Source organism: Aptenodytes forsteri, unplaced genomic scaffold (genome assembly GCF_000699145.1).
Source record: "Aptenodytes forsteri isolate BGI_AS27 unplaced genomic scaffold, ASM69914v1 Scaffold61, whole genome shotgun sequence".
In the NCBI taxonomy this organism is placed as follows: domain Eukaryota; kingdom Metazoa; phylum Chordata; class Aves; order Sphenisciformes; family Spheniscidae; genus Aptenodytes; species Aptenodytes forsteri.
This window is the reverse complement of record NW_008794443.1, coordinates 200,646-220,729: the sequence shown is the minus strand read 5'-3', so window position 1 is coordinate 220,729 and position 20,084 is coordinate 200,646. Positions and strand designations below refer to the sequence as shown.

The following is a 20,084-nucleotide window of genomic DNA, read 5'->3' as shown; positions in this document are numbered from 1 at the left end:
AAAAAAAAAAAAAAAAAAAAAAAGCATTTGAAGTATCTAGAAAAACATTCCGGGAGATAAAAAACGCAGCAAAAATACACAACTGTATTTTAGAACCAGTGGTTTACACACACTTTCTTCTAACTACACCTTATTTGGGGAATATGTTAGCCACCGATACAGGCTCTGTGTGCACAATTCAAGGAGAAAAGTAATTTGAGGAGGGGGGATTTCAGAAGAACGATGAGAAGGATTTGGCTAATGAGAAATAAATCTTAAGTTGACCGACCATCGCGGAGAACAAATCTCAAAGTCCTGGCAAAGGAACATTCGTCCCTGCCAACTATTACAGAAGGAGTCACGTGAAACAACATACAGTTGGGAAGGGAAAATGAAAATCAATGCAATTCATCCAAACTGAATCAGATCCCTTTTCCTAAATATGCCAAGATCATTCCTCACATTATATTTAGAAAGTATTTACTGGAAGCGCTAGGCTGTTCAAGAGGAAAGCTTGCTCCATCAATAGATATTTTTTAAAGTCTCCAGATAAATACAAATCTTGCAAAATAACTCTTCATTACAAATACTTTTACAAACTCAGCAGGACAGACGCTTGCTATCTCCTCCATGCAAAGACATTAAAGCCAGCGAGGGAGCTGGGTTGCTGGGTGGTCGCGGTGGCAAAGACTGCCCGGAGCGGTGGACAGGGAAGATTTTACTGGATACGGGAATTCGTTTCTGCTTCGCGGTGTTTATCTGAAAATAATCGCTGGGCTTCCTGCCATTTTTCCATCTTTTGTCCCGATGCAAACATTTGCGAGGCGGTACCGATGCTGGCTTCGCAGGCAGTTTTTGGAGCACACGTTACTGAGTCATAGTGTCAGCAGAAGGGCTGAAAGTTTTCCAAGCTTCGGGATCTGACATCAATCTATTTTCCACAAACCGTGTTATACATTCTCCACGTCTGATACATTGCAGGATTTGGAAAGAGGTTTAAAAAAATAATGATACTACTCCAAACATCCCACTGAACCTGTGCAAGCGGAGGAAACGTGGACAGCTCTGATTTCATGCACAATTATACCCCATTACAACTTCTGCACCAGCCTGGCCTGCAGCCAGGTTCCTGCATGCTCTGCCATCAGCTTGACCTAAATTCTCCAGCAATATCCTCGCCTTCTGCAGCCCGGCTGATACATATGCACCAGGGGCACCTATAGGAACGCCAGCTAACTGCTTGCCCCTAAATAATGCCACTTTTCAAGGTATTATAGTAGCAATTCCTATATTCCTCCAAATCATAGATGAATTTTGAAGCCTGAAAAGCCAGAAGCTGCTTTAAAAGCAGCAAATGCCACATGCTTGTCTTTTAAAGAAAAAACAAGGATACTAAATGCAACGCAATCCCAAATTCAGCCTCGCTAATGACTTTGACGCAAAAATAACAGGGACTGCAGATACTCGCAGCGAGAAATAACAGAGGCCGGGTCTGCCGGCACAGCACACGTGCTCTGTTCCCGATCCCCAACCCAGCGAATGGGCCAAGCGCTGCGCGCAGTTATTTATAACTGCAAAACGATCGCTGAATATCACAAAATTAGAATGATAGCTTTATACCAAATTTCAACTGATGCAAACGAGCGCACGAGGTGAAGGGCACGAGGGAGAATCCGATCCACAGGATGAACACGGTGGAGGGGTCTTAAGGGAAGCCATAATACTGGTTTTAATAAACACTTGCTTGAGAAAGCCATGCAACCCTATCTATGACTATTTTTATTTTGGAACAAAAAAAACCCAACATCAGGCACAAAGTGAAAAATGATTTTGACACCTTGGCGTGTATTTCTGGGAAGATGTGCCCCCCAAGTCACTAGCTCGGCTTAAATAAATAATTTTAATGGTGTCTAAACTTCCTTCACCTTTTATTCGCTCTGCCCTGTGACTGACACCACCACTGCTCTCCCCCACCCCGAGGCCACAGTCGAACACTAATGGTGTTATTTCAGGGCTCGCTCCTTCTCTGCAATGCTTACATAAATGTGCTCTTTAGCAATTTTTGGACTGGAACAAACGTTTGAATCTTTCTGGGATGGAACAGAGATAAACACAGGAAAGCTCATCAGTGTTAAATCCCAGTTCAAGCCCTGATTTATATTTAAACCAGCACAGTCAGACCTGTGTAACTAACTAAATAAAGACCACTTACTTCCAGTTTACTTACAGTTGCCTAAGAAGGGATTAAGTTAAAGAGAGAGAGAAGAGGGAGAAGACTCACTTTCCTGGAAATACAAGTTTTCACACACAGGGTTGAAATACTGTGCTGTAAAGTGCTGGATTTTATGGTTCAGCATCAACTTGCTCGAAAGGGCAGATGCATTTTGGTGCCTGCATCGCGGCCGTCAGTTGTTCAAGTCCCAGTGCCACCACCCACCTCGGCGTGCGCAGAGCGTGTCCCTGGCAGCGAGCGGGACTTGGGCATGTCGGCAGAGGGGGGGACACGGACACGGACCGGGAAGAGCGGCTGTGCCAGAGCTGAGCAGCAACAAGCGGCAGCGAGCCCGTGAGCTACAATCACAGTCGGTTTGACGTGTGTTAAACCTACCCACAACTTCTTCAGGTGGCAGAAAGGTCTAAGTTTTGCACAAAGATCTAGACAAAGCCATAGTCCCGCTTCAAGTGGGAGACGGGACCAGACGATCTCCAAAAGGTCCCTTTTCAACCATTTCTGGACACTGCAGCAGTCTAGAGATGTATCCGTGGAACAGTTTTCACTGAGGGAAAACCCTGAAGTCTACGCTATGGCTGTGAAAGCGCTACATTTTCAGTAAATTTTAGAATCTGATACAAATTAGCCTCAGGGATACTTCCCCTTACTCTCAAGCAGCGACCGTGCTGCTCTTTGGATCTGCGACATCTGAAGCACCATAGGCAGCTTTTTTTCCCTCTTTTCTAGAGCTGTGCTTCTCTGAGGCTTAAGTTTCCCTCTAGCAAATACTCTGAAAAAAAAAAAAAAATCTCGGCAGGCTCAAAGTTTACAGGCAACGCTCACGACTGAAAGATGGCACTTCTCGACTTCCATGTACACGTGGCTCTAGGCAGAAACCTCAAATGCTGCAATACGGTGAATAAATGGGAAGCAAACAGCGGTGTCAAGTCTGTATTCCAACACCAAGTCCGTTAACATGATGGCAGCATACACAATATTAACTACAGCTTTTTAATGGCTTTTAGGTGGCTATAAAATTTCAGTGTGGGAGGAGACTTGGCACGCTCCATCTTCCCTCGTTGGGACACCTGTTCTTTAAACACTTTAAAAAAATCTCCCTTCAAATGTATATTCTTAGCTATGAGAAGGAAATGTAATCACTTTAAGAAACTTTTTCCATCCGTGCCATTGTTACTAAAGTCAGCAAAATTTGTTATTACTTTCCATCCTTTGCATCCTAACTTTTTTTCTAATTAAAATCGCCCGTGTCCTGTAGGACAGGACACACGAGCAGCTCTGGAGGAGCCATATGATGCTCTGGTTACGTGCCATCGCTATGGCTATTTGTCCAAATGATATAAAGCACCTCTGGCTAAAAGCATTTTACTGACAACACGCTTGTTTCTGAAGGATGGCACATGGGCGAGAGGAGATTCACGCTGCTAGGTGCTCTGAAACGACGTTTAGGACGTATAAGCTTGGATACAATTATTTTTAACCAGTTTCACGTTGGCAAATTTCAATTAATTCCCTTAGCAACACATTGTTAAAATGTTCCACTGGAGGAAAAGAAGTCCCTCCCCTCCTATTTCTGCTGACTGCTTGTCTCCATGCCAAAAATATTCACACTAAAACAAGAAAGGAGAAAAAAAAAAATGACTAACAATAATCAGGGAGGAAATATCCATCAACAAACCTTGCTTCGGGTTGCTAGTCGCAGTGACAGGGGTGCTGGCAGCGAGATGGGTGTTCTCCACAGTCCCATAAACCACAGGGCTGTGCTCGGGGACCTGGCTGGACAGCTGCTGGGATTTGAAGTACAAAAAAGGGTGATAATGAGCATGCGAACATAAAAACTAGCAACATGGAGCACAAGCAAGCCAGTGGGGAGACCAGAATAGGGTGGGATAGAAAAGAAAAACAAAAGGCAGGGAAAATAAAGAGAAAAGATACACAGACCGATTGAATAAATTCAAAAAGTACATGGGAAAGGGAGGGAGGAAAAGGCAGCAGGAAAAGGGGAAAAAGAGACGATTACTGTTAACGACAGCAAGAAAGAGACAGCACAGCACAGTTATTAACACACTGCATTCTCCGAATGCTTCTTCCAAGAGCAGCAGAGATGCTCCTCTGCGTAGTCTGCAAAAAGTCGGATATACACCCAGGCTCCTGGGCCTCTCTGTAAATTAAGTTTGCTTTCTGGACTCGACTCCTTTCTCAACTGATCAGTTATTTCACACACCTTAGATATTTTAATATATATTTATGTATTTTTCTATATATTTATTTCTAGATAGATAACGTGTGCATGTATGTATGAACAGTGCATGCATGTATCTCTATGCACACACATAGTAACTTGTTATCGCAGTAGGAAAATAATCTAGAGTAGTTATACCTGTGTGGTTGTATGAAAAAAAACATCCAATGCCTTCTACAGACACACTTACGGATGGTACCTGCTGGGTAATATGAGAATAAAACCAATTGTGCATCAATCTAAAGGAGAGCAGGAGGAGCTGGTTCCCAATCAACACGGAGTGAGCCTGAGATTTTCTATATATAAAAACAAAACTGCAAGACCAGCAAAGTCACAAGACTGAAAAAGCCATGGCCTGTTGCTGAGACCACACGTTTTAACTACGTTCCCACCATTAACGGCACAAAACGATGACTTCACTCGTGTTCATGAAGGTTCGATAAAGACAAAAAACTCCCCCCTGTATCTCACCTCGGAATCTAATGGAGACCTTGTGTAAGACTATGAGTAACCATAGCACACTCAAATTTACAGGTAAAGCACTTGTGTACGTTAGAGTGAACATAGATGGGGCAAGTCAACTATTCACATTTGCAGAATCCCCTTAAACACGCATCAGGGACCATGCAAAGAAGAAAGTGGGGCTAAATTTCAGTTTAATACTCGGAAGTGGAAAGCCACACAGCTTTTTGCAGGTGGCTGGTTTTATCTAGCACTACACCCACGCTGACTTCTCAGAACATCTACAGGAAAAGGGATTTTTAAACAATCAAAACAAAGCAGAGTGCCCAAGACATGGGTGTCTAATACCTTCTTTTGGACAGGCTATCAGAAATCCATGCAAAACTTATTTCCCTAAAAAAAGAAACTCTCTGGCAATCTGCTCCTCTTCCTGGGACTCTCTTTTTCTCCCATTTCCAGCTCCTTCAGCTATTGCATCTGAACAGTGCAGAATAAAGCGTGAATTATCTTCAATACCCTATTTTTCACCATTTCACGCAACAGAAAGGTAAAGGAGGACTGTGAAAGGACATCTGCTTCCTGGGACTCTCTTTTTCTCCCATTTCCAGCTCCTTCAGCTATTGCATCTGAACAGTGCAGAATAAAGCGTGAATTATCTTCAATACCCTATTTTTCACCATTTCACGCAACAGAAAGGTAAAGGAGGACTGTGAAAAAGGACATCTGGAAAAATAAAAATAAAAATCTAAGTAAGCGGGGTGAAGGGTTGAAATTTTATTTGGGATTGCTCCTCTTCCAGGAAGGAGCCTGATGAGATCGGCTGGACTATGGATGAAAAATTGCATCCCTACCTCCAGCCAAAGCTGAAGGAATCCAAAGAAAACACAGTTTTACAAACGAGCAGGTTTCAAGAACGCTTTCCCCTCACCCTCAGCGGATCATTAGTTTCATTTTATGAAAATTTATGGACGAAAGCAGTGGGGGGAAAAAGGAGAATGTGATAAGAATCACAGGAACCAAACGAGACTAGAGGACAAGAAACCTGTAAGCTTAGAAACTCCTTGGGTCAGGAAACATGTTTTGTTAAGAAATTTGGAAAACACTCATTTATTTTGTAGGAACGATATTGCAAAGCAATATAAATGGTACTTAAGTACTGACCCTTACAGGCTCGCAGCTTCAAAATGGAGCATTTAGAGACTCTCTAGGAAAAAAAACCCACTCAAAATCGCTCTCACGATTTATGATGCTAAAAGGGTTGCTCTGTGTTATTCTATCCTACCATGGCCCACAGACCGAGCAAACACCAAGTGTGACAAACTCATTGATACTTGGAAGAGGTTTGCCAGGAAAGTAAGAGCATTTCTTACTCTTTAAAAGGTCATCTCCTATGTAAGTCAGTGCTGAGTAAATACCGTAGCCAGATTTGAAACGTGGTCCTAGGTTTTATTTATCTTCCCAGCAAAAAATACAGTGTGAAAAATAGTGTCCTGCTAAAAACACATAAATAACATCTCCACTTACTGCCAGCTTCTCTTGCAGGAACTTTAAAGCATTCCAGCAATTCAGCAACCACTGCAGAGGTGCTGGGAAGACTCCACCTAAAGCACTTTTTGGTCAGCGATGCTGACTGCAAAGCAGGAGATGCAAAAAGCCTGGAAATGGCTAAAACCACGCGGCTCGAGTCTTGGCAGCAACGCTCATCTTTTGGACAATTCCAGGGTTTTTTTTGAGGTTAAGCACTTAATCTACTGAGAGAAGAGGGTGCTTCGGGCTTGTGTTATCAAAGTTTTGGGTTTTCTTTGAGTCAGTTAAAAAAATAATCCATATCTAAAGGGGAAAAAAAAACAAAAAGAAAATTTTGGAACCTATTATTATTATAAAATGGCTTCTTTTTCAAATGTAGAATTTGGGACAGGGACTGGTCTACAGCAGTGGCTTCCATGCACTTCTTGAGCCCTCTGTGCTCGTGTCATTTAAATAATGAGATTACAGAATCAGATACCGGTCGTCAATATAAAAGAAGCGTTACTAGAATTTAGCATACTTCTAAAATATCATTGGACTGGGAGTCACTTTGATTAGATGATGCTTCGTCAAGCCCGGAGATTGCACGTTTGCATTTTGAGTGTTCAACCAGATGAAATCTCATCAACCCCCACCCCCCCCGATGTGCAGGGGTTGATTCAAAGGGGTGGTGGAACAAGGCAACAGCAACGATGCTCCCCTTGCCCCTCTTCCAGGAGCTGCCCTAAATTGTGAGCATTTCAACAGGTGGGTATTTTCACATGAAGCTCACGTTGATCGTTCACAGCTTTTATCAGCCGGGGAAAGGGAATACAAAAAAGCCCTAACACGTTTCAAGCAAAGTTATGGCTGCGTATTTAAAGTTCACTGATTTTAGACTGTTCAAAATTGTAACATCCACCACTACTGGAATTCAGCCACTGAGCACAGTTATTAAGGCATCATCTAATTTCATCCAAGATATTACACTTGCTCCAAAGAAATGAATTAGAGATGCTGTTGGGAAAATAACTTTGAATCTCCTGGCTTAAGTGGGCTTAAATTTTCAGTTATGTTACACTAATGAACTTTTTCTGGTGAGCTCTACTTCAGAGCTCTTCTATGACTAACAAAAGTGGTTCCAAGTACCTAATCAAAATGAAGCCTGGATATTAAACAATGAAGTATTTGCATACCTTAGAGTAGATGATTGGACATCGCTGCTGTGCTCTGCATATAAATTACAGCTGATAAAAATTCATGCTTATTAACCTCCTCTTGAAAAACATTTATTTCGTCCTGTTTGACTTAATTGTAGTATCTTAAAATAGATTGCAGAATGCAAAAATGATCTGGTAAGTGCCTGGATTAGCTGCACCATGCATAAACACAATCTGAAACCCTGGCTGTTTTCAACTCTTCCCCACTTCTAATGGGGAAAGTCATTTAGCATGAAGTAATGGGAAGAAGATCTCACCAACACTCCAACGTTTTACATCACTAGTATCTTCTCTCATGGAAAACGCTCGGAAAGAAGTTTAATTGATTCTACACGTAACCAGCTCTCGGCTCTTCTCCCCTTCCAGCTGCAGTCGCTAATCATCAGACCACCCTCTGACAGAAAAACAGCTTTTTCCAGTCAAGCACTGCAGACCTTGTTGCAAAAACACGGCTAGCTGGGAGCTGCTCGAGCATGGTGCCTTGCTGCTGCTTGCCCACGATGGAGACCAGGAGGAGAAAGCAGGTGACCAAAGCAAATGGTGATGTGCCTTTATGTGACAAGAGGATTCGACTGAATCAGGGGCACGGCCAAAAGCCGTAGCTATCCCATTGGTCTCAACGGAGGGGAGACCTGCAGGCCAGGCTCTTATTTCATCTCAGTGATCCCAGCTACACTTTTAAAGGCTCAGCTGTAACCTCAAGCTCCCACTCCAGCGCAACGCGTGTCTCAAGGCAAGCTTGTGCTTTTGCCTCAGCACAGGACAGTCAGCAGAAAAACTATCCAGATGCAGAGGGGAAAGAAAGGTTTCACCTCAGGAAAGGCTGTTTCACCTAAAAGCTAGCAAAAACCGGTCTCTGACATTAAACAGGAAAGAACTTAGAAGAAATTGCACCCCAGCCTCAGCCAGGCTCCGATCTAAAGCCCACCCATCACTTGCAGAACCTTCCTGATATTTATCATCATCTTATCAGGGCCCTGAGAAGTGGGCAACGACCTCCAATAAAACACAGCCAACTTCCAAGGCTTGTGCCAAGCCATAGTTTCTTCTCCCACTGTTCAAAAACATTTGACTGATATTTATCATCATCTTATCAGGGCCCTGAGAAGTGGACAACGACCTCCAATAAAACACAGCCAACTTCCAAGGCTTGTGCCAAACCACAGAGTTTCTTCTCCCACTGTTCAAAAACATTTGAGTTTAGCAGCCTGTGGCTTAGCACCATCTCTCCCAAAAGAGAGGGAGAACTAAGATGATGTATGAAGCAAAGAGCAGCTACACCAAGCCAGCAGCTGGGAAGAGGGCAGCGGCTGCCACGCGCCTCCTCTCCATCTCCGATGCTGTGGGGAGATCAAGGAGGCATCGCCGCTTCCTGCTGCAGGTGGGGAAGAGCTGGTCCGAGGAGAGAAATCGTTTTCTAATTAGATAACGCAGCCACTTCCAGCCCCAGCACTTCAGGTCACGGCGGACTTACATTCACGTCAGGACTGCTGGTCTGCAAGTCGGAGAGTGCTCTTTTGGCTCTGGGTCAAAAAGGACTAGAACAGACCTGGATGTCCAATCAGTTTAATTTCCAGACATTACATGTGGACTTCTCAGGTGAAGCAGGGTACAGAGGCTTAGAAGGGCTCAGAAACTCAAAGATGTGCGACAAGGATTTTTGAAGATATTTATGAGCTATGGAAAATGTCAGTTTGGGATATTTATGCTTTTTCCTATGTCAGAAAAATGCATTTTTAAGGTTGAACACACAGAGACCAAATCTGGAAGCTCTGTGATAAAATTCCTGAGCTACAGTCATTCTGGTTACTCTAAAAGAACACTACTAAAGCAGAAAGACGTTAGTATGGACAATGATGCAATTGAAGATACATCATCGATCACATGCATGATACAGACTTTCCTCAGGTGCACAAGACACTAATGGAAACATCACATTTCTCACAAATATATTAGCTCCTCCTTTAACACTAGAAGTCTTTACCAGCTCTAAAAACTACCGCTGATACAAAAACAGGGATGGGAAACTTGTAGCAGCGCTGCAGCTCCACATTTTACAAGCTACAGGCTGGTAAAAATGACCAAATTTGGGGGGGGGGGAATCCTTGAAGAACATGGACAATTTAGGACCATCCAGGTGTCTGGGGCCATTGGTGGTATGGATGGAATATACAGGAATTGGCTCTAACAAACAGCAAAGCGAAGCAGACATCACTGGGAGAAGGCTACGCGGCCACTTTATTACCTGAGGTGGAGTAGGTGTGGAGGTGGGTCTCACGATGGGAGGCGTTGGGTTCCTGCTGCCCCCTCCAGACATTATTTCTTCTGTTATATCTTTGCCTCCCTGGTTTGGATCCCGGATTCGGATCTATGGTATTGAACAAAGAAATAATTCAAACAAGTCTTCCCGTTACACGCTGTCCTTGGGGTTTATGGAGAGGAGAGTATGGACAGGACATAATTCCACTACGCTCGGTAGGAGATGCTCTGGGTTGAGCTGATGCTCTGCAGGAACGCTGGAATGTGGTTTGTTTCGATAACTTGAAATGCATGGTATGTCATCCTTTAATCTCGAAACCTAATTTAATCAAAACGCTCATCAGCCACACCAGTTAAGTCTAAATACGTGCACCCCAGTGCATGACCCTGTAATTCAGAATATGGTCTCTACTTCTGGAAAATAAAAGTTTACTGCAACTTAGAAAATTTAGCAGACATTTTAGCTACAGAGCTACGCTTGCCTGTCAGTGGAAAGTGCAAGAATAAAAAAAAGGGCATGTTTTACCCTGATATGACCTTGAGTGACCTTGCCAACCCAGCTGCTAGTAAAGGGGGAAAGCAAATCAGCTCTTTTTGTTTTTCCCTTCCATGTTCAGAAAAGTCATACCAACAAAACAGAGCCAATCAAACAAAAAAGACTGAGCGGAGGAAAAGGAAACCACAAGAAGAACAAACTAAAGTCCTATGAAACTCATCAGCGTTTAGGAAACAAGTATGTCTTTTGAGTCTCTTCATGGCCCCAAAACGGGAAGGAAAAATATCTTCCAAAATAAACCACTCGAGAACACGCTCATTTGAAACCTCAACTGACACTTGAGCCAACCTATCTCACTGAATATGGGGAACAGTCAAGCTGTCTGGGTTACTTTGGAACAGAGTATTTAAATCTTCAATATAAGAATTGAAGATTTCCATAAACCTGAAGACAGTGCTATCGTTTCTGTCCACCTTCCCAAAAACTCTTGGTTGAACTCCCTCCATAAATTGCACACAGAAGTCCCCGTTGCACTGAGCACAACGCACAACCGCAAGCAAACCCAGAGACATAATCCTTCCGAGGGCAGGGGCGTCACGGGAAACCACCGTACTTTTTTCAATCAGCAACATATAAAGTCATTGGCTGCAGAAGGGTTTTGTGATTTATCAACTTCAGTATCGTGTGATGTCTTCTCGACTCTTTGGGTTATGAAGACAAATGAATATACACACGGTACTTAGGATGTTGACAAGATGGGGTTTTCTCTTGTTTCTGATGGAGTTTTTCTGCTAAAACATTTAATTAACCACAGCCACGAGGACATAAGAGTTGGCATGAGTTCCTACCCTCTCCTCCTCTTGACAAGTAGTCAATGGCATTAAAACACGCCTTCCCTGCCTGAAAGCTTGTACTACTTGAATACTCAACTAATGGTGCATGCGGGTGCGTGTACATACATATGTTTAATTTTTCTTTAATTTCTCTCATTTCTTCAGTTACAACACAGATTAGCAAATTGAAATAGTTCGTCCAGAGAAAAGCGTCTCAGGCATTTAAAAAAAACTTCTGCTTTTCTGCTTCAAAGAACTTAGCTTTGTTGGCATGAAACTGTCTTAACCACAGTTGAGCGTTTCTGAACATCTTTGCATTTCAAATGGCATCAATGATCTGGCCACGTCATTCTTGGATGCTGAAAAGAGACTCCTCAGGACTGAAGAGGATGGTGAAGAGGTGGCAAAAGAGTTGCATCACCCTTTGCTGACAGCAGCTACAAAAAAGGCCTTTCTTGCAAGCCCAGCTAACACATCGTTCAGCTCTTCCAGTTTCCCAAATCAAGTGTCACCTCAGATCATCTTCAAAAATCAGAAGACGCAAATATTCTGCATTTTGAGTCATGTACAAGTCCCATTGTTTTTTCCCCAGGAAACAGTTCTTTTAATGTTTTCAAACCACTCTAACACACATAGCGATGTAAAGTAATTTCCTTTTCGATTGTTTAGAAATGATTCATTCACAAGTTCAAGTCCACCCCTAACTTCTTCTGTTTAAACGTTACATTCACCCGGTGTGCCTTTACTATTCCCTACCATCATCCACCTGCAAACGGGTTTAAATTCCAGTAAGCTGTCTCTCTCAAATTCTCACCAGTGAATCAGGAAGAGAGGAAATGTGGTCTCCAAACCTCTACCCACTTTCATAATGTCGTGTGTTCAGGTTCTTTCAAGCCTGCAAGTATGTCCACAACTTACTGTTTCTCTACCTCTTCCAAGGCATAATATTAAACAATTTATTTTTTGTCAGTTTGAACCAATTCCCAACATTCTCCCAAATTGATCGTTGTGGTTTAACCTCTGAGTTTGTTCATTCCCACCTGGCTCTCTGGTAAAACTCTAGGCAGCAGCGCAGGCAGCTGAGGATGCCAGGCTCAGGGAGACGATTCTGCTTTCATCTATGTTCGTTACAAAACCGGCAAAAATATTTTCCTGTTTCACTGGCTGAGATGTCACAAACTCAGAGCAGAAAGTCCCCACAGAAAATTGAAGACAAGACAAACATTGCAGCGTTGTGCAATGTTTAATTACACGTAGGCGTGAAAGGTAAGACTTGGCCTCTCTGTGAAGATAAAGCTCCGTTTTAAGCTTAAGATCATTATTAATCTCCTTCAACCTTAGAACCAGGACAATTCTCAGAAGGGATTTATCAGTGAATGATGATCACTTACCGTTTTTTTCTCTCTTTTAGCTGGTGGAGGCTGCTGCTGCTGTGTAGGCACTATGATGGGTGCTGACTGATACACTGGCTGACTTGGGTAGAAAGGTGTTCCTGGGAGAGGACAAGAAGACAGAAACAAACCTGAAAATTTCAGTTCATTTGTTAACGAAACAAAACCAAGTGCAAGAGGTAGAACTGGCCACCTACTCCTCCCTCCCTTGAAAAACCAGAACTTGTAACATCCAGCCGGTCACTGGTCTGTGTTTTGCTCTTCCCCACTTCCACTGAAACAGAAGCTGCTTCTCCATCAAGACAAGCAATTAAGTCTTCATTTTTTTCCTCCATGAACAGAAAAAACACCCCCGATCATGTGCATCCATTTCTGAGAGGCTGCTGAAATCACCAAGGCATGAAAAGAAAAGTGGCCCACCCTCGGACTCCTTTGACTGACAAACAGGTGGGTTTGTTGTTTGGGTTTTTTTTTTTTTTTGCCTTTGTAGAGAAATTCAGTCAAACCATTACAAAGAATTTGCAAGGTCAACTGCAACCTATTTTGAAGCATAGCCAGAAAATTTAATTACAAGCAATGTTCTTCTCATGCTGCAACACAAAAAAAAAAAGCATGACCACGGTTATTATTGCAAAATTACACCGCATTGTTGATTACATTCATAACACCCAATATAGTTTCATTATGTTTTTCTTTATGGAATAAGACTGGCTCAAAATGACTGAGTGCTTAGAAGACGTGCCAGACACCAATAAAGGTGGCACAGTAGAGCTGTCTTCTCTCTGTCGATCAGATACCAGGTGAACTTGTGAGATGGTGCTGCTTTTTTTTTTTTCTTCTAAGCACAGATGCTAGACAGACTGTCTGCTTGCACTTGCGTCTGGAGGAATCCGATTTATTCTTCAACTGAACTAACCTTTAAATGGGAATGAAAATCTGTATTGTGTGTCTGTAACCAAAACGGGAGGTTATTACTGTCTCAAGCAAACGGTGAAATCCAGGAAAGCAAACGAAGCCAGCCCAGCACAATCTGATTTGCAACTTCAAAGGATGCATTCCTCAAACTAAGAACTGGAAAGCAAAAGCTCAGCGCAGGCTCCCTGTCTGCATACTCAGATCAAGAACTTTCTCTGGTGAAATAGCGGGCAGGTAGCTGGAAGCAGAGAGCACTGCATGGCACTGCCATCAAGCTGCTAAAAGCTCAGCCCACCATATTCCTTGGCTCTTGGACACTGCAATTAAGGTGGCCTAAATGGCTCAATAAACTTTTCATTTTGAACTTCATGGTAGGCAGCGTGACTTCAGATCTGGCCTCAGGGCACAAAAGTCTCCTCAGTGTCCCCATGGCTTGGGAAGCGAGAACCCTCCTGCCTCTCTCCTTAAAAAACAGTGATGAAGCCTCAAACTCTTCTGACTAATGCTTTGGCCGAGCTGGCCAGGTGTACAACATGAGTTTGGAGAACATGAGAGAACAGGAGCAAGCCTGGGAGCCCTGCAATGTGTTAATTATCTTGATTTCTAGTTCCCTAGAAACCAGATCTAATCAGATAGCCTGTAAGGTGACCCCTGCCAGAGAGCGAGCTACAGCGTAACTCAAGGAAGGACCTTTCCTTTATGAAAAATACCTTAAAAAAAGCAAATCCCGAAAAGCAAGAGTAACTTCTGGGAAGAAATATAGCTTCTGTGGCAACAAGCCAAGAGCATTTTTCAGTGCGATGCTCTTTGCTCTGCACCCTGCCTTCTGATCCTTTCCAGTTCGGCACCCAAGTTCTATTCTCCCTCCTTTCCATTCATCATTTCAAGGTCTTTCCTAACGTAGCACGGAAACTCACTGATATAAAAGAGAACGGTAAATTGCAAAACTGAGGCAGTCAAAAAAAAAATGCACTGTCCATCTTCACAAGTTTTTTCTTCTGCAGTATTTTCCCTTATCACCTTCTTTACAGCCTGCCAAACCGTGACGATTTTCATGTCTAGCAGCCACACTGGCTACAAAGTCCTGAGGTTTATGGGAAAGGCCACTGCCAGCAGCATTACCCATGCCTCTGCTGCAAATTTACCCAACGCCATGAGCAGCGCCTGGTGAGAGACTGAACATTTCCAGTCCCTATATAAATAGCAAGGAAGCAACAGGAGGGAAAGGTGGACGAGCACAGGCAAACCTGCAATCATCCTCTTCCTCGGCTAAACCTTCTCTGCCCGGAAAACGCTCTGCATGACAGAGGGCTCCAGCTTCGCCCACTGACGCTCCGCAGACGCAGCAACCTAAAAACAAGCTGGGACTGAAAGATTACAAGCCTCTGTGCAAGAAACCAGGCGCTTTCAGGAGTGGAAAGGAACCGGATGGGAACCTTTTCCAAATTACAGAAGTGAAGACAGACAAACGGCACTAAGCGAGCAGAAAGAAAGAAAGCAGACCTGTAACGGCACAAAAAAAATGAGGAATACTGGGTAACTTCCTCATTTAGCGGATCAGATTTAAAGAGCCATTGCAGTATTTCTTCTCTTTTTTTTTTCCTAGGATAAGCAAACAGGAACTAGCTGCCTTATAATTGCTCTCTCTCCTTTTATTCAGAAATTGTATAACCAGGTTTGAAGGCTTCGTGGCAACCTTTCAAAGTAGTCCCATTAGCTCTATATACACCAAATAAATAAAAAGTAAAAAAAAAAAAAAAAAAGAAAGAAGGAAAAAAAAAAAAAATCCAGACCTTTTAAAATGATAAGTAGGGAAGCAACTGGGGCTTTTCTCCCCTTTAAAAGGAATCTGTATTTGTGAAGAGCAAACATGCAATTCTGCCAGCGGTACAGGGTTGTCATTGTCGTCATCAACAGCGGTTCAGCCTGGAAGGTAATCATTCACTTCTAACGCTCTGAAATACCAACAGCTAAAGCCGCATGGAAAGTTGATAGTATCTCTGCCCCCAACAGATTACAGAATGCGTGTGGGCAGGTAGCAATCAGACTGAACAACATACCTCCAATTTGATATCGAGAGGTGAAAACCGTTTAAAAATACCCCGTACAACAGGGTGATGACTAGAATCATCCTGGCGGATTTTTCAAGTGTTCCCATAAATGAGCAAGGGAAGGTAAATAAAAAAAGTGATGTACGTGACTGCAAGATACCTAATTCTGCGTCTCATTCAAATACAGCTTGCAGGAGCTGATTTGTTTTAAATATGAAAACACAGATCCCACAGAAAACCTTATAGGGGACTGTGATGTAAGTATGATATATATTGCACATGGCAACACACTGCAAGTTATTAAGAAAGGACTTAATTACTTATATGTAAAAGATGATTGCCAAGAGAAGAGGCGTCATGGGACACTGAAGAACATGGGGTCTGCAAACTGGGACCCAAATGAGAGGCAGTTGTGAGGTCCTGGAGGAGTGAAGGACCGGTGAGATGCAGACAGGAGGGATGCCCAGCACTGGACATGCAGCCTCTGAATTTTTAGGTGCAGCTTTGAAGCTCAATACCTGGAGGAGTCAATCAAATATACTGAATATAGCGTTCCAAACAACCACAGCACACACAACGATGTTGGGCAATCTCCCAACCCTTTTGCTTGAGAAAAGGCAAGACCAGGAGTTGCCCATTAAAAGGGCAAATTTCAGCCTGTGCATGGGTTACAAACTCTTCGACTGGGCTACCTTGATCTTTGCAGCATAAGACCGGTGAATCAAACCACAGGACTTGTTCTTTTCCCTCACTAAACGCCGAACAAAGAACACAGGGATAAGAAATGTTAACTGCTGTATTGCTGTGAACATATTCGGGGCATAGCTCAATGGAAACCAGGGCTGCCAGATGTATTCACAATACCTTAATAAATAATAATGATCGAGCAGGGAATAACAAATAGCCACTATTCTTGTTCACATGTGATTATGGGTAGCTCTGTGAGTTGCAGCCTTTCCTTAAGCACTCATACAAACAATACTCTGTTATTGTGAATTTTTCAGGAGTGAATAATAAGGGCTGTGACACAACCAAATTGAGCAGCTATTTGAAGTTCAAACAAATGCTAATCCATTTCGCTATTATAAGTCTTCAGCTTGACAACAGAAAGACACACCCAGAAAATACTTTTTAAGAAATCTCCAAGCAGAACTTACCGTAGGCATTGGGGAATTCCCCAGGACCTGGTCCTGGATAAAAGGGTCCTGGTCCTGGCGGCTGAACAGGATACTGCTGCGGGGGCCCGACATATGGAGGGCCGCTGTGACGATACTAGGAGGGAGAAAAATAACCATCCGTTTACAAGGAGTTGGGCAACTTCATGCTGTTGCATACAGAACCTGTAATCGAGGCCCCCCCCCATCAATAGGGATCTGATTATCAAACCGATTCAGAAATGTTACTGTCGAAAAAAAAAGTAAGAGAGGTAAGCTATGTCATCTAAAGACAAGACAGGGAGGACACGAGAGCTGACGTAGAAAACGGTCACTCCCCTGAGTTCAGCAATATTGTGTTTTTATGAGGCCCAATGTTTTAGAGTAATTGTAGAGCTATTAAGTCAACTTAAGACACATTTATAGCACTAAACGTTTTCCAAGAGCTTAGTCTCACACTGTTTTGAGGGGGACCTCAAAAACTAGAAAGGTAATTTATTCTTACTGCCTCCATGCACAGAAGAACAAATACTTCATACAGAAAAAGGACAGAGGCTAAATAAGCAACTACCAGCTTAATTTCCCCTCCCTCCCAACTCTGCAGCAGGTCTTCAGAAAATCCAGATGGCGCAAACGTTGCTTTGCAGTTCCTTAGGTGGCTGGACAACGTATTTTTACCTGTGGTATACAGTACTGGGGGCCCTGAGGCATCGGGTAGGGCATTGGCAGATGATTAACCATCATGATGTGTTGGTTGGTTTGATACACCGCAGTCGGCGTTTGCGCACCAGGACGGATGGAAGGGCTGCTGTTCTGGATGGTAGCTCTTGGAGGCTGTATCTGAGGCCTCTGAAAAAACTGGGGCAGGGAAGGGAGAGAGGAAGGAGAGAGGAGAGAAAAGAAAGAACCGGTCAGACTTTCTGGGAAAAAGTTTGAAATATCATTACAGTATTATAATTATAATACTACTTCCGAAGGGTTGCCACGCATTCAGAAAACTGCAGGACAATTTCTGTTTATCTGTAAATAGCAAGGTCATGCTATAGCCTTCTATTTCATGAGGTAGAAAAAGGTAAGAAACTACAAACTAATAATTATTGGAGTTTGAATCTACTGAATTATACAGCTCAACTTTCAGAGCGAATGTTAGAAAAATTATTTTTGTCAAATATATTTTTTATAAGGTGGGTTGACTGCCAAAAAAGCCACCTTTATAAATATGCCAGGGAAATAAAAGATCAAGGCAACTGTTCCAATATACCTCCAGAACAGCTAAAAAGCCAGATTTTTACAAAGGCCAGAGGCACCTCATGCCTATCCTTTATACAAACTGAGCCAGGTGACTTGTCTTGCCCTCCGTTTTCAGAAAGGTGGCAACCTCTTCCAGGGTGGCACCAAACTCTTCTACCACGTTTGCATGAAGTGATGCCCCACGCAGATGGACCAGGTCCAGGAAACCAAGCAACCCACTGGTGCACGCTCCGTTCTCAACCCTTACGCACTGGGAAAGGCATCAGCATCCACGGTATGGAGCATTCATGGCACTGGAAGACCTTGCTCGGGAGTCTTTGCAATCTTGAAACTCAGTCGGTAAGATATGCATCAGACATTAACGCATTCACTAACGGAGTAATGATACAAGTGATAGAGACACTTATGCCATGCAGAACCAGGAGTTAAAATTACCTGTATAGGTCTGAATCCTCCCTTCAATAACGAAGCAAGAAAGCAGCAGGAAACAGAAAGAAAGCCAATGGAACAGCTTACAGATCAATAGGAAGGAATAGGATATAACATGCACCCTAATTGCACACAATTCCATTCATCTTTCTATCCTGCTTTGACTAATCTCTTACAGAAACAGCAAGAAAAAGACACTGAACTGGTACCAGGGACTCTTCTACCAGAATCCTAAGGCAGGGGTCAGAAACTCATCTAGAAAAGTTTTATATGGAAGTATAAAAGTTTAAAAAAAAAAAAAAAAAAGAAAAAAGAAAAGAAAAAAAAGAAAAAAATCAAACCATGATTAACTGCAGGAAATATGATACTACAGAAAGCCTTTATGTTTACTCTGTTCCTAAAACATTAAACATTTTTCCTTTCTGGTCTCTTTCAGTGATACAGAGATAGTAGATAAAGCAGAAACCCTTGCTCAAATCATGGATTTGGTCTCCACTTCTGCACCAAGACTGGAAGGATAAGAAATGCCACGTATTTAATTGTTAAGCAAAAAAATAATAATAATTAGGTCATCATACATCACATCAAAGACTGCTGACTGACGAAGTGCATCGATGCAAATAGTCTGTGAGTAACTACATCATAAATGGCGAGAAGAAAAGAGAGTGGTAACTACTAAGGAATGAAAGAATGAGCTGAGCTTATCTGCCTGGGCATTGGGAGAATGGAGTAGGGCGGAAGGAAGCTGTGATGCCTCTACACTTGACATGATGATGAACTTAAAATGGTCATTCCGATGAAGACTTTATAAAACCTAAGCTGTTCCCATACCAAATGATTTCCCCAGGAAAGCCACGGATGACTCCCCATCTCAGAAATCCAGAAACCATTAAGATGAGCGCAATGCTTTTACGTCCAACCCTGTGAATCTGGATGAAGAATTGTCACCGGCACACTGTACAGTGTGACCTGAATTAGGAGAATGCAACTGTTTGGGGAGAAAAGTCTGGTAGCGAGGGTGCAGAAAGAAAACCAGCAGAGCAACACACTGCCATGCTCCTGCGTTAATAAAAATTGTGTGGCTGTCTAGATGCAGGGGAACTACACAAGTGTGCATGAAACAAGGGCACACGCTGAATTTAGGGTGAGAATAACTAGATTTCGCAATTTTTCAATATCCAAAGACATCAAAAAGTGCAAAAGTCCTTTCTTCTTTCACTGCAAATTACTCAGTAATGACTATTTCTAACCTGTTAGCAGGTTACAGAAAAAGTATCCCCAGAGTGGGGTGGGGGTGAGGAAATCAATAGCCACTGTGATTCTCTATTTATGCGGAGTGAAAACAGGCCGGAGGTTGAAGCGAGACCTGCCTCTCTACTGACAGTAACTACATCCACAGGCCAGCACGGAAAAGCCTTCACCACAGAAGACAGGAGTCCTCCACCGGTGCGAGTCACGGACATGAACCCTGCTCCTCAAGTTTCTGCTGCACCCACATAACCTGCTAATAACCTCACTGAAACCACTGAGGAAAAACTTACAGCGATGGAAACTCCTGGTTTACGGATAGCTTTTCATTTCTGATGCTGGCAACCGGCACCTAAGAAACTCCACTTCATGAAACACAAGCCGGCTCTCTTTCCTGCCGTAGCAGAAGGAAGGAAAG

The 20,084-nt window shown here is 43.0% G+C and overlaps 1 protein-coding gene across 6 annotated transcripts in view; it reads right to left on the bottom strand.

The window, feature by feature from the left end:
* EIF4G3 (eukaryotic translation initiation factor 4 gamma 3) overlaps positions 1 to 20,084 on the bottom strand; it is a 108,247-nt gene that overhangs the window by 50,100 nt on the left and 38,063 nt on the right. For 5 of the 6 annotated variants that reach the window (XM_019474752.1, XM_019474751.1, XM_019474747.1 and 2 more), the window contains 5 exons: positions 17,417 to 17,596; positions 16,742 to 16,856; positions 12,619 to 12,719; positions 9,885 to 10,007; positions 3,888 to 3,996 (listed from right to left, as the gene is read on the bottom strand). In XM_019474752.1, coding sequence (XP_019330297.1) covers positions 3,888 to 3,996; positions 9,885 to 10,007; positions 12,619 to 12,719; positions 16,742 to 16,856; positions 17,417 to 17,596 — 628 coding nt within the window. The remainder of the gene's footprint in view (positions 1 to 3,887; positions 3,997 to 9,884; positions 10,008 to 12,618; positions 12,720 to 16,741; positions 16,857 to 17,416; positions 17,597 to 20,084) is intronic. The other variant, XM_019474750.1, reaches the window with a different exon arrangement.